The sequence below is a fragment of the Pogonomyrmex barbatus genome, unplaced genomic scaffold (assembly GCF_055798465.1).
Source record: "Pogonomyrmex barbatus isolate J1 unplaced genomic scaffold, ASM5579846v1 scaffold1, whole genome shotgun sequence".
NCBI lineage: Eukaryota > Metazoa > Arthropoda > Insecta > Hymenoptera > Formicidae > Pogonomyrmex > Pogonomyrmex barbatus.
In genome coordinates this window covers 26786703-26801214 of record NW_028297098.1, presented here as the reverse complement: position 1 = coordinate 26801214, position 14512 = coordinate 26786703, and the positions used below count along the sequence as shown (strand labels likewise).

General features: G+C 37.6%; 1 protein-coding gene across 1 annotated transcript in view; it reads left to right on the top strand.

The window, feature by feature from the left end:
- The window catches only part of LOC105432403 (uncharacterized), a 41695-nt gene extending 29170 nt beyond the window's left edge, over positions 1 to 12525 (top strand). Inside the window, exons 7-8 of the mRNA XM_089070638.1 lie at positions 45 to 240; positions 1140 to 12525. Of these exons, the coding sequence (XP_088926764.1) occupies positions 45 to 240; positions 1140 to 1149 (206 nt within the window). The 3' untranslated portion in view covers positions 1150 to 12525. The remainder of the gene's footprint in view (positions 1 to 44; positions 241 to 1139) is intronic.
- Positions 12526 to 14512: the final 1987 nt, after the last annotated feature.

Below are 14512 nucleotides of genomic sequence, written 5' to 3'. Positions count from 1 at the left end.
CTCATGCTCGTTGTGATATGTTGGTTTCTTCTTTTTTGTTTCAGGACATTATTGGATACTACATATAATGTGGCCGGAGTACGAACTTTCGTTATACGCGCCCAATAAGTGGTGTCATAAAACGCTCTATATTTTTTCATTAGTTCATCTGTGCGTAGTGTATGTGGTTTTATTTGTAATATTAATAATGGCGGTCGGCCTGGCTTTCTGCAGAATTCTAGAATGCCCTTTACCAGAAAGGTAAGTCGATTTCTGGGAAGCACGAAATATAATTTGTGGTTTGCAATATAATTTCATGCGAGCGATAAAAAAATTAATTGTATTAATTGCAAACCGACAACATTATATTTATTCTAAGACTTGAATATGTGATGATTCGCATAAATTTTCAATTTTCTACCCGTATATATTGCACATATACTAACACGATGTATTCCTACTACTAAGATTAATCTTCCTAAAAATTTAAACGACGGGAAAGTAATTCAAATGCGATACGAATTTTCCTTGGAATATATGAATTTGGCTCATAATGAAAGTAACGCACGGTGTTGACCTAATTCTCGGAAAACGTTTATGACGAAAACTTTATGACGATAAATCCGACGATGAAAAATATTTTGCCCTGGCGGCACCACATTTCAATTTGCGTATATTACAACATTCGATACATTTGGAGAGCTGAGTAGCACGGGTCGTGTAACGTGAGGATCGTATAAACGCACACCGATCATGTTCCTGTACACGGCGAAATGTGAATATCAGCTCGCGTTGCGCGAGCTCAATATGCCGTAACGATCTGATTAGAATATTCGCAACAATTATAAGGGATGCATACCCCCATAAAAACCGTACTGTAATTCGGCCGGCAATGTAATTTGTGTTTCAAAGAAAAATATGGCAAGTGTTTAACCTGTTGAAATCGTACTATCTAAGTAATCCCTAACAAAAATATGTTCTCTAACTAGCGCGGTACCGACAGAATCTTTCATTCTCAGTCTGTCTCAAATTGGCCGTACACACGTGTACATTAAAAAGTAAAATATGATAAAATAAACTTTGTACGCAAGGCGACGAACCCAACGATCGATAAAAGCACACTCACGCTCCAAAGCGCGCCCTTTCTGCTCGGCTTTCAGATACAAATAACCACGGCGATCCGTTCGCCAGAATAAAATCCGTGAGAAGAAAAAGTCAGCGATCGGTGGGAGAGCTGGATGGCGTTTAGATAGACGCAAGGTTTTGGAAGATCTGCAGGAGGAGGAGGATGACGAGGACGACGAGGACGGCACGCGGAGCGACGTTGATCTGGACGAGGACAATTGCAGCAACAAGATCGTGCAGGAAGTCAAGTATTGCAGCAAAGTGCAGTTTCGCGCGCCGGATATCATCGAGCTGTGATGCATAAACGATGTCGCGACGGAAAGGAACTCTGGAAACGGGGTGCCGCCGGCGGGGAAGCGCGAGTCGCAATCTCAAAAACTTTCCCGTACTAACGAGGCTGCTAGGGCCGCGGGGGGCAGGATTTGCGAGGAATGAAGGGAAACGGAAGGGAAAGGGAAGGGAAGGGAAGAGAAACGGATAACGAGGTCGCGAGAGTGCCGCCGAAGCTCGACGGTGCTGTATCGCTTTCGTGAATAATCGAGATCTCGATTCCCGACACGTGCAAGACCCTCGAGATGGAGATCCTCACATTTTCCGCAAAAGGGAAATTCACGTGACGGAAACGTAACGGCGAGAATCCGGATTGAGCGCGAAGAAATTGTCTCTCGGCGGATGAAACGGGGCACGATGGAATCCGACTGCGACGCGATTTGTTCTAATTAATTCGTAGAACGTGAAAGAGAAGACGCAGTTTTGCAGCAATATTGAAGTAGAGTTAAATACACAGCGAAAACGAATAATTCCCAGCAATCGCAATCCTTTCGAGGTGTAAATTAAAATATTGGCACTGAACTCTCATTGCTGTTTTCAATTTCACGGGAATGCGTATGACAAGGAGTATATATAATTTCATGGTGGATTCAACTGGATTTGATACGCGGCGAAGGAAATCCGCAATAGCAAAAGGGAATAGAATGAAACTTTCATCGGCGAAAGAAGATTACCCGACAAACTCTTGTAAGAATGATACTGGATGGAGTATGTCTTCGTGGAAACAAAGAATATTTTCCGAAGGATTTTATCTCCCTTAAGCGCCGTGGTTTCGATTTAAGTCGCGTCCTGGCTACGGTTTGACGAAGAAATCGATACGAAGACCTCCATTCGTATCAAAACAAGGATCTTCGATTTGTCGTTCTCGCAAATAATGCTCGTCCCTCTTTTTGCGCGCCAATTAAACGCGAAGGAATCGAATTTCGAAGAACGTAAATAATTTGATTGAACGGCCAAGCAATATATCTTTTTATCTCTTGGAAAACTTTGCCGAGAAATTCAACGTTATTTTAATGTCGATTCGGCGCAAATAATTATTAGATTCGTAATCAACGATCTTTCAATTATTTCAATGTGACAAACGTAATAGATCATTAACCTTATTCCATTTGTATTGTGTATAATTTCCAGCGGAAATACAAACAAGATACAAGAAATATTCCTCCTTATTCTACTTACAAATAACTTAATAAAAGTTTTGCCCAATGAATATTTCTGAATATTAAAATAAAATTATTCTGCCATAAAATTATTCTGCCAGATGTCTTAACAATTGAGGATTTCGAGTTTGAGTTTTATTAATTCCTACGTAGACACGCCCCCGTTGGAAACGTTCCGACGTGTAACAAATTCAACAAACTCAACAAACCGCGTTTGAAGACCGCGTACGAAGTTATGGAAAATTCGCAGAAATCCTACGACTACAGTTTTACGACTGTGTTACAATGCCGCGCGTAAAGTTTGCGGTTCACCTAAACGTGAAGAACTTGCGGCTTTGCGGAATTTCGCGTTATTACTCGTAACACCTGAAGAAACGAAAAATCGTGCGAAGCAAAAAATTAAAACGTGCAAGGAAGAGCGAAACCAGGTATCGACTTATCGGCGACGACGACGTATTCCTGTCGGCCGACACGACGCGCAAATCCACTTCATCGAATCAAGTCTGGTGAAAATAGTTACAGCAACTGCGTTCGTTTAGTGACGGAAGTGATACCGAGGCCATCTGTTCCGGTTATTCGATGTTCTTCGTCGTGATGATAATACTCGAAATTTCGTGCAAAGGACGTATTTAACACTCGGTCGCGAGAATACACAACTGCAATTTCGTAAACGTGTCAAAGTTTTCGATTGTTTCTCAATGTTCCGAATGTCCGATAATTCGAAGGTAAGTAGACTTGATTAAGGAACGTATATGAACTGGAAGAGACGCTATTTTCTCACTTTGTTTTTTATTCTTTTTTTTTTATATTAAATTATACGATAAAAACTCCGATTCTTCAAATCTGAATAATCCAAGTGACACAAACATCACATCTTTGTACTTTGTAGAAACAGAAAATTTGTTACATTATTTTTCAATTTTTTATTAATTCCAAACGCGCGAATTATTAATTCAGGTCGCTTTTTACGGATTCTTCTTTTAAGATAAAATCTGTCAAGTGCTTGCGGAATGTCAAAATGAATAAACTGTTGCATCATCTTTCAAAAGGAACCAAATGCACTTTGGAGTGCAATTAATTGCTAGCCGCGTACTATCGATAAGTACGTCAATTTAATCGATTAATTAATATACTTCTCACGAGAGAAAATTTTTGACCGAAGACATTTTGTTGTTAATGCATTTTCGCATATATAGACACATATATGTATTCGCATATTACATTTTTACAAATATTTCTATCGTCGAGCACAGATCATTACCATTCTCGTCTTGCTCTCTTCAAATTCCACGGGATAAATAAATAATATAATTCTCGCGTTATCATTCGAGAAATGTCGGTTAATGGAATAGAAGTTAACGAACCAATTAATACGCCCGATGTTCTCGTTAAAATCCTACCTCGGTTCTCGATACTCAAATATGCTTTTTACTAGATCCAACAATTAATGATTCTTTTTTTTTTTTAATAAAAAAGATTATTTTTTTGATCATTTCTCATAAAAAAAAAGAGAAAAAGGAAGGTGACAAAAGTGTAAGAACGAGAATTCAACTTGGACGAAAGAGATTGTATTGATCACGCTGATTTCATAAAAATGATGAACAGAATAATAGAGTGAGTCAAAGTTGAAAGCCTCTGCTTCAAATAAGATGTAAAAACTGATGGAGTACGATCAGAATGCAGATTAAATTGAGCGAAAAGTAGGTCAGTGAGTGAGTTTCTGAGCAAAAATGCGATTCACCCTGCGATTCCTTTCATTCGCAACTACGAGAAATGCGTAGAAAACTGTGACGGGAATTCATATTTATTTAACAAAATACGTGTGAGAAAATATTATCGAACGTAAAAATTCCGTACAAATATACCAATATTACCCTAGATATAGAAGAAATTTAAAACGTAGGATGTTCGTTTCCGTCGTTCACAAACTACTCCGAAAATTATGAAACTTGGCGCAGTGTATCCGTGGAATTTACTGCACTTTCAACTTTTATGAAATGAGATGCACATTTCTAAATTTGAAAGTTTTATAATTAGGCTGACGGTACATTTCATTCCGTCGGTATAACGTGCGACTCGAATATTCTACGCCAAGGACATCGCGATTCAGACGTCGTCGTTTAGCAAATATGACTTTCGCGACCGATCGCACTTCAATGCGAAACACGTCGAAGAAAAGAAAAAAATAGACCCAGAGAGAAGAAAGAGAGGAAATAAGGAACCATGCGTCAATTAAATCAAACGTCAGCAAAGCTTCGCTCCAAGCAGAATGCAACTCTCGCGAGGGCTGATATTGCATTATAAATATTAACAAATTTCGAGAAGCAGTGATTGTAGACATATAAAGATCAGACATTAAATCCCATCAACGAAAATTTCGTTACAAATGCGCGCGAATGTGCTCAAATCTAATATCGCGATAGAACACATATATATTTTTGCACATATATGGATTTGTATGTTCGTTTTATCGAATGCTTTCAATTCTTGCGACTATTTAAGCGGATAATTTAAAGAGTTTTTTACGTAGAGAGAAATGAAGTAAGCCTGACCCATGAACGTTAATCATAATTCCATTACGTCAATACTCGTTCTTTATGTACCTATAATCACTGTACCGGGTCACATGAGTAAATGTTTTTTAAGCAGGCGAAAAAGCAACAGCATTTATTATGGAAGTATGACGCGCATTGTGCGTGTAAATATAGATATACTCGTACGAAAATAAGAGTAATTTTCCGATAAAACAATATTTGACCAAACGCAGCGATAGGCGATCTATGGGAATTAGGTGTTTCAACGGCCGTTAATTTTCGCTTCGGACACATCATCTTTACGTTTGCATCCTGCGACTGGTTCAAAAACTGGGTCCATATTTTATTTATTACTAAATACGAATAAATAAATTGTATCGTACGGATTGTATCATAATTAAGGCTGTAGCTCAGTTCGTCAGTGTGCACGTGAACGTAAAATAAATTTCCGCTGGGAACGCGCCTTCCACGATATTTCCATACTCGCCGTTTATTCGTTTACCATTATTTCAACGAATGAAAATCCCATTCAATTTTCAATCGAACGAATGCTAGAAAACGAGAATACGCTTTTTATTACTCCTTACTTTCCATATAGAAAATTATTCAGTAAAATAATAATAATTTAAAGTAAAAACGATAATTGAAAATATAAAATAATTATCTGATTATACCGTCGAATTTTTAATTGATTCAGATTGTATCGATTAATATCGAAAGCATGATTCACTTGTTTTAGAATGTTATATACGTACACTCGGAAAAAAATATCGTTGCTGCTTTTCTTCATGTAAAATATAACGTTCTACTTTTGGCAAAGTTGGAAGAGAATTGATAATATATTACTTTATGTCAAACGGTGATGCAAAAGTTTCAGTAGAATCGTGACAGATAATAGTTAAATTGAGGTTCCGTCTATATTGTAAAAATGCGATGCTATCATAGCTGGTTTTGTAAAAACAACGACCATACGTCACAGTCAAACGTGACAGTTATGGATATAAATCATATAATGGCCAGAGACACGTGTCCATGCATATGAAGCTCACGTGTGAGGAAATTCTCGGGACAAGTTTGGACGTGCGAATATCTGAATGTAAAAATGACCTAATTCTGAATGTAGACATATGAATATGATCTTATTGAGATTAAACTTAAGTTTCCTGTGACGACTGACACTTATTACAAAGAACACGTATCCAATTTTTTAAGTAATATTAACGACGATCCTCGGTCTTCTTTTTTTTTTCTTAGGAAATAAACCTATTATTCCGAAGTCGTGTTTAATTACAATCGCGTCTGCATTAAATTACCATTCTGAATATTACCATGAAGTTTGTAATATTACTGAAATGTAGGCATTTCAATCAAGGCATTACATTTGATGTGAAACAAAAGCTTCAGATGGGGAAACCACATTGAATGCAAAATGTGCGGCGGGGATACGAAGCATCGTCTTAAAATCGCGTTGAAATTAGGGAGTTACTGTTGCGCGTAGTGACCGACAGTAAATTGCGCATCGATTTTCATTGGTGAAAATTCGACGCTCGTTCCGGGTTTTGCGGTACCTACTACATCGAGGCAAAAGGAAAGGAAGGGAGGAGAAAAGATGTGAATTGGCAAAGAGCGCTCTACATCTCTCTACCGAGCACATCAAATCCCGCTGCACTCTATGCTGTTACCCTGATATCTCGTGAGAATCAATTTGAAAATGCGAAAGCTAAAATTCATTAGTAAATTGAAAATTTAAACGTATGTAAAATATACATTGAACTTTCATTAAAACAATAGATAATTTTGACAATTATCTTTTCTCTTGCAAAATATATTCAAGTCATGTGAATCATGCATCACTTGATATGATCGACAATCGATGAAATTTTCTCTCTATTTACTTTGTATTAAATAATATACGTTATATTATGACGCAAAACTAAAATTAAATACATTTCTTGATAAATCATGTTATTATACATCTCCGTACTTGCGCAGTGGATATAAGCGTTCTTAGCTAACAAACGTACAAATGTCAACGATTGTGAAAGTTTGTAAATTAGGGAATTACAACGAGAGAGAAAAAGAAAGAAAAAAAAGGTGTGTGTGTGTGTGTGTGTGTGTGTGTGTTAGCGCGTGTCGTGGGAATATTATTGACCCGTCCGCGATCTATTCCTGATTGCTTAATCGTGACTAATCACGATTTTGGGCTGTCTATAAGGATAATCGATCAGTATAGTGCGTCCTATGTATTATGAGTGTCGTATGTGAACTATTGTGTTGTTGATTAACTTGTTGATTAACTAAGTTGTCATCAATGCCGTTCACATTCGTCATTAATACATGTGCGTGCGTGTGTGATAATGCCGATAATGATAACGCTAGAAAATACTTTTAATTTTCGGGACTATCTCTTGATTACGTTATTGGACATTGCCTGCCCTTAAAAGATACTACAATTGTTTTATATGTCGTCAAGATTTCTCCAAAAATTTGTGCATTCTGCAGTTCACTAAAAATATTTGTCATTCTGCAGTTAATAAATCGCCGAAAACATGATGGAAAATCGCGAATGTTCATTCCCGATTAGAATAATTAGTAAACTGATGTTAGTGAGGATTAGTAATTTGACTTTTCGTTCGTACTCCGTTGGTACTACGTTCATACGGTGTTATGTGTCCAGCATAGGAACAAGTCTGTAACGATGCCTAAGCTGATAATTATAATTAAAATGTATGAGACGCATAGAACATAGCTATATATACATATACATACATATATATATATATATAACGATATATCGAACGATAGATGATATTTTGTCGTATAATGGCGCGAATGCGGCGTAACTTTATATTCGAGGACGAGTCGGCAGCAGGACTTTGTGATAACCGTGTATACATACATATATCGAGCGAGTAATTTGAAACACCATCGAGATAAGGTCCAAATCTCGATCTGAGATCACAGTCCTCTCCTCGGCTTCGGTCCCCCACCTAGGTAATAAGTAATATTGTCGAGCAATTAGCAATTATGTTACTAGACGTACCGTTAACATCGTCGTTAAATTTCCTAGGATAGAGAGTAGAATTTATTTATTTTTATACTGGACGCCTCTCGGGCGACTGGAGGGTCCGTTGTACTTGATTCGGCACATCGTGATGTGCCCGTTATCAACATGCGCGACATTTTTCGGTTGATTCGAAATGTATGGGCGCGCGGTTCGTCAGTTCCCTCCCGTTGATTTTCCAGATGCGGATAATTGCAGGCCCGTTTTCGACGCTGATTATCGTTAAAAGCGTGCGCACGCGCGGAAATGGTAAAACGATAAACGGTATTGGCGTTAGCAGCAATTGCGAATGGTCGAAACGCGATGCGCGATCAATGGTACTTTATCCACTACCAAATGTATAATCGGCCGAACGAGCCGAGTATACGTACCGGTCATACCGATATCCGATTCGAAGACATCTGTTCCCCGAAATTATCTCGGGCATTGACGTGTCAGGAGTGGATTTTTGCCGGACACTGTGTTATGTGTTTTAGCGATACGTACGTGTTTTTAGCTGTTAGGATTATTTGCACGCGCCAAGTCGCGAATTGTGGTCCAGGCTTTAACGTAGAATTTACATGCAGCGTCACGCAGATCGTTTTCGCCTCGCCGAGACGTCTCGTGCACATCGATCGTACTTTTCTACATCATTTTCGCCCTTACGGAATAACTTATGGTTGGTCGCTTTGGTCCAATTTCGTAGTTACATCTAGAATCTTCTCTCAGCCTCTTTCGAGCCTCGCGTGTGACAGTGGCGTAAGTCAGGAGCATAAGCAATCGCGCAACGAGTTTGTGAAATTTAGGAAAATTTTTATAACATTAAATATGTGTTACACTAATTTTAATATATTAAAGCTGACATTAATAAAATAATAATTTGTTAAAATTTATGTGATTTAAATTTTAGAAAACTATATCATTCTTAACGATTTTAGAAAAATTGTTAAATATATATGTTATTAAAATGTTAAATTTATATGTTAAATTTATAAGTGTTAAGATCATGTTACAAAATTTTTAACGTAGAAATTGATTAGTCGCAGAAGAATTATGCATCGGTGCAATGAGGCGCTCCATGAACGAATGTCAAAGCGAAAAATTGCAGTTAAAGCCTCGATTCTCGCATGAGTTTAACTGCAATTGACACGTATGCACCTATATTCGTGTTAATCCCGTTACGCCACTGTGCAAAATCGGTGCTTGTTTCAAGCGGCTATTTCAGCGGAAATCGATGCACTCGTTCATGCTCATCATACATGCCGCGTATCATACATGCCGCGAATAAATTTCTCTGAAAAAGAAATCGCATCGATCGAACGTCACGAGATGAAAACGACGTCGAAACTTATAATCCCCGTCGCATCCACGAAAACGATATGCCTTTATTATTCTTTGCAACGGATTATGTCGCATCCGCGGAAATCTAAAGCCCAGAAGTGACGAAATGAAAAAAAAAAAAAAAACTCGATTCTCTCTCGCTTCAACAAGTCATTGTTTTCGAATACAATACGAATTCGATGAAAAGAAAATAATTGTCGCGCAGATGATAAAATACGCAAATTAAAACGGGTATTGAGTCAGCGATAAACGCTCAATTTATCTTTCCACAATTTATATTGCCCGTTGCATAAGTATTATTCCAATGACAATTGTTGTCATAATTACGCCAATGGTAATCAAATTTACTTGGATAACGGAATTATTAACGAGAGCCATCAGTAAAATAAGCTTCGATGATTTACGGCGGAATCGTGCTGGAATCGTGCTCTGTACCGTAACAATTGTTACCCCGTAACTGTAGCGGATACGTATCGATCGCTATAAACCGCTGTTACTATTGATTTTGTTGTCGGGCGTTTCATTATTCCGTCGTGATGCAGCCTGAAAACGGGAAGGTACGGACTGTCCGATGAAAATGGAGAGAATCGGATAACGTTGCACAGCAAGCCGTTTAGCACTCGTCGGCCCGACCGCACACGTCGATGCGATTTCGATGCAATTCTTAAACGCGACAAAACCCTTCGTTGAGATTTTCAACCCTCTCGCCGCAATCCGCGGATTGCCGTCACCTGTAAAATGCCCTATGTAAAATAAAATACGCTCAATCGCGCTCACGTGTTTAACCGCTATACAAAGCTTTCAAGGGTCCAATCACAGCTTTGAATCGCAATCAGCATAAGTCACGCTACACGATACATACACGACATCACCCCTCGTCTTCTTATGATAAATCAAATAAGTCTTATATACAGCTTTAATGAACTCTAACGCCTAATCATATCCTTTATAGTGTATACTTCGCGTTTACATATACATAAACGAAGAAAAACTTAGCGGCAGGTTCAATTTTATATATATATATATATATATATATATATATATACTTTATTTAGTCATTAAAAATATATATATATATAAATACTCTCTTTTTTAAATCTGTATAAAGAAAGGCTAATTTAAAAAAAAAATAAATTTTATTTTACCTCTATTCTTATCGTGGAATCATATTCTTACAAAATATATATTGCATTATTATTTCTCTCTCAAATTTTTATAATGGATATAATTAGAGAGCCAACTATAAAATTAGCATATATAAATAAATTAGTAGAATCTAAACGCAGTCGCTAAGTTTTCATTTGTATATTACATTATAATATTCTATAATCGTGATAACTTAACGTTGCGACAATCTAATCCAAATTTAAGAGACGCGAATGCTGACGTCTTCCGGTCGTGGTAACGTTAGGTCAGCACGGTCAGCAATCTGATCTAGATCTCATTCGATCACAACATATCGCTTTAAAAGTAGCCGCGTCATCAATATATAAATAAACGCGGTAACGCGTTGCGAATTCATTACGGACGCTCGCATTTTCATCGCGCATTTAGCGCTCGAGCTCATTAAACGGAAGGAGAGAAAACGCAACAAAACGCATTTAGCACTAAATGAACGACGAAAATACGGATCAAAGTATCTTTATGCAGCGCAGTACAGGTAGCTTTTGCGATTTGCGCGATTGTGTAATGGGCTTCCGGAAACTTTTGCAGAAACTGAATCGGGAACGAGCGAGATTCTTCCAGACAGACGCTCCTCCTTTTTAGCGCAAAATTCTCCTCGCGCGTTTCGGGACGGCCATTTACGGGAACGTATGATGATCGCGCAGATCGTCAACTGCCTGTAATGAGTCCCCAAGCTCATCGTTGTAGCAGGTGCGAAAGAACGTTCCCCCGAAGCACGTTCCGGTTTTTTGTCCCGAAACCCACCCCCTCCTGCTTGCGCGCTTTTTCCATCCCACGTTTCTAACGAGACACACTTGCTTGCGTTACTCGCGCGACTTTTTTCCGCCGAGAGTTTTTCCTCGTTGTGTGACACGAGTCGCGTGTCTCAACGGCGTCTATCAACGAATAGCCGATATAACTTTTGGACGTAATATATTGCACGCGCGTACGTGAAGATCCGCTGCGCACATCCTACATACCGAAACGTTTCCGTTTTCCTACAATAACGACGGTAAGCGAAGATGTAAACGCACCCGCTATGTAATTTCGTCGTCGCTCTAATTATTCGGTATCTCGATTATGCGATCCGGATACTCTCGTGATTCCGTTGAAACTCATTCCCCAAGATAACATCTACACTCCACGTAATTTTATCCACGTGCAGTCTCTTATATTTCGCGAGTATTAAATATCCCGATTTATGCTGTATTTAATTATTTATACGAGGGAAGTGTTTATTGGCGTTATTAAAAAAATATCGTAATATATTTTCATTATTATGTTTCATTATTATTATTATTATTATTATTATTATTATTATTATTATTATTATTATTATTATTGTGTAATATATTTTCATTATCGCTTTGATCTGAAGATGAGAAAATTATGTCAATCTCGCAGGCGCATTTTGATGAAAAATAGAGATAAATGCGCGTTGGTTAAATTAACAATGTCGTTTCGTCTTTTGTAATAAAAATGTACAAGCAGCCGGAACGTGTTTGAAGACGTACCTGAGCGTAACCGACGAGGGATGCAACTAAACAATCGAGCAGTGCCAGTGCATGTACCACACATTTGTATAATAAACATATGACATAGAGACATAACATAATGTAACGTATACGCATGACGTATACGCATACACTTATTAATTATGTATCCCCGTAGAACTATCGAGGTTGTAAAAAAAATGAATGATAACCGTACGAGTACATTTATATAGAACGTATACTGTAAAACGAAGTGACTGTGTAAGCGGTATGGTGGACTCATAACTTGTGACCTATTTATAACGTGACCGCCGAGTGCTGAAAATATAAAAATGTCTACATGGTATACAATGACACTTGCGCTCTCAGTTTTTTATCCTGCAAACAGAGACTCTCCCGTCTATCTTTACAGTATCACATTCGCCACGTCCTTCCCTTTCACATACAAGTGCCCATACTTCCTTGGTACATAGACTTTTTTTTAATCAGGAAGAAGCATATCGGGGATATCTTATCTCTGTGTTATCTGGAATAAATATGAGATATATATATATATATATATATATATATATATATATCTCGTGAATATACGTTTTGTTTCAATTCTCGCGTATAATAATAATTTGGTATGATACTGTCGATATGATCATGAAAATTCGAATTCGTCGTCGGGATTTGTAATGCCGATTGATATTGGTCTAAACGAAGTCGTTGCTTCAATTAACAATGTGATTAATTTATTCGACAGAGGTAGTACTCATAGAATAATACATTTATGGGAATATTATTACCTGAGTTCGTGAATACGTTTAAAACTCAAGCGGAAAGTACGAATTGTCGACTATATAATTTTACCATCCCAATTAATTTATAATTTTGCAACGGATGTTCATTAACCTTTTGTCTATTTGATTGCGAATGATTGAAACATTCTACTCGTATAACGTATCTATTTGGAATATTATTCTACTTTATTACCTTTTTTAATTATATTATCGACAAACGAATATTTCCATCGGTCTTTTGAAAATATGAACATTATCGGTGTTTTTAAACTTTCACAACAAAAGACTTTTTAATTACAAAAGGAATTTCTATCGATATGTGAAATTTGACATGAAGTAAAAAAAAATATTGTTATAAAACCGTATGCTTGCGGATATTGAATATTCTGCGCATTGTTAGGAATGCAACGGGAATATCGCGCATGTTAATTTGCATCCCTAGAGTAGACGTATGATTCTATCATAGCTGCATACGTCCGAATTGCTATTAGGTTCCCATACAACAGCTAACAATACCATCGTTACGTAGTCGAGAAACAAAGTGATCGTGCAACGACAGTCAATATATTAACAAATAATGCAGCCTTCGGACTAGTAAACATTACACAGCAACCTACAATCGTTGACAAATAAATAGCTCTAATTAAAATTCTCTAATTAAAATTATTAATATCATATAAAAAAAGTGATGTTACTAATTATTGATAAATCTGGCATTCGAAGACTAAAACCTATTTTTCTAGTTTAAAAACAGAAGATCAAAAATCTGCATACTGCTTCTCAAATATAGATTTTTAGATTTCTTGATGAAGTCATAGCATAGTCGAATAAATCCTTTTTATTTTCGCGTTAAACGAGAAATCCGCGCGGAGTTATCCGTTCAGACGACGTTAACGATGGCGACGGAGGTTGTACGCAAAATATGGAATTTCATCTAAATGTAAATGTGCGTCGTCGCGAAATATTCGTGAAACACGCGCGTTGGAATTCTCGAAAAAGACCTTCCTTCACCGAATTCGAATGTGTGCCGAAAGTTTTCTTACCGAGATCCAGCAAAGCGCCCGCAATTGTCGATACATATTCCAGAATACGCGCCGTGTAAAACATGCGAAACTTGGAAACAACACGACGACGCAAAGAAAGGCGTTCGTTCCAATTCGCACGTAGTATCGACAACTGCACAGGCACAGCTGGTTGATGAAAATATGACGGACAAAGCGACTAGAGCGATGCAGGGCACGCGCAATACACGATGCCATGGAATAACGGTTGTAATTATTCGCAGTTAGCAAAAGCCGAAAATTTCCACGAGGTAAAATTAAAGGATATCAAAAGAGAATTTGCAAAGCTGCTTCGTAAACGTGTACCTACCGCCAACTGCGGATTTCTGCGAATTTTATAATTTTTTCAGCTTTAACATTCAACATCCATCAGACTAGCATAATAAACAAACGTAAAAGAGGAGAGTCATATTCTGACTTATCATTGATAAAAAAAAAAAAGCTATCATGTTTTTTTCAATTCGCCTTCCACAATTTCAGGCCTTCCGCAATTTCGG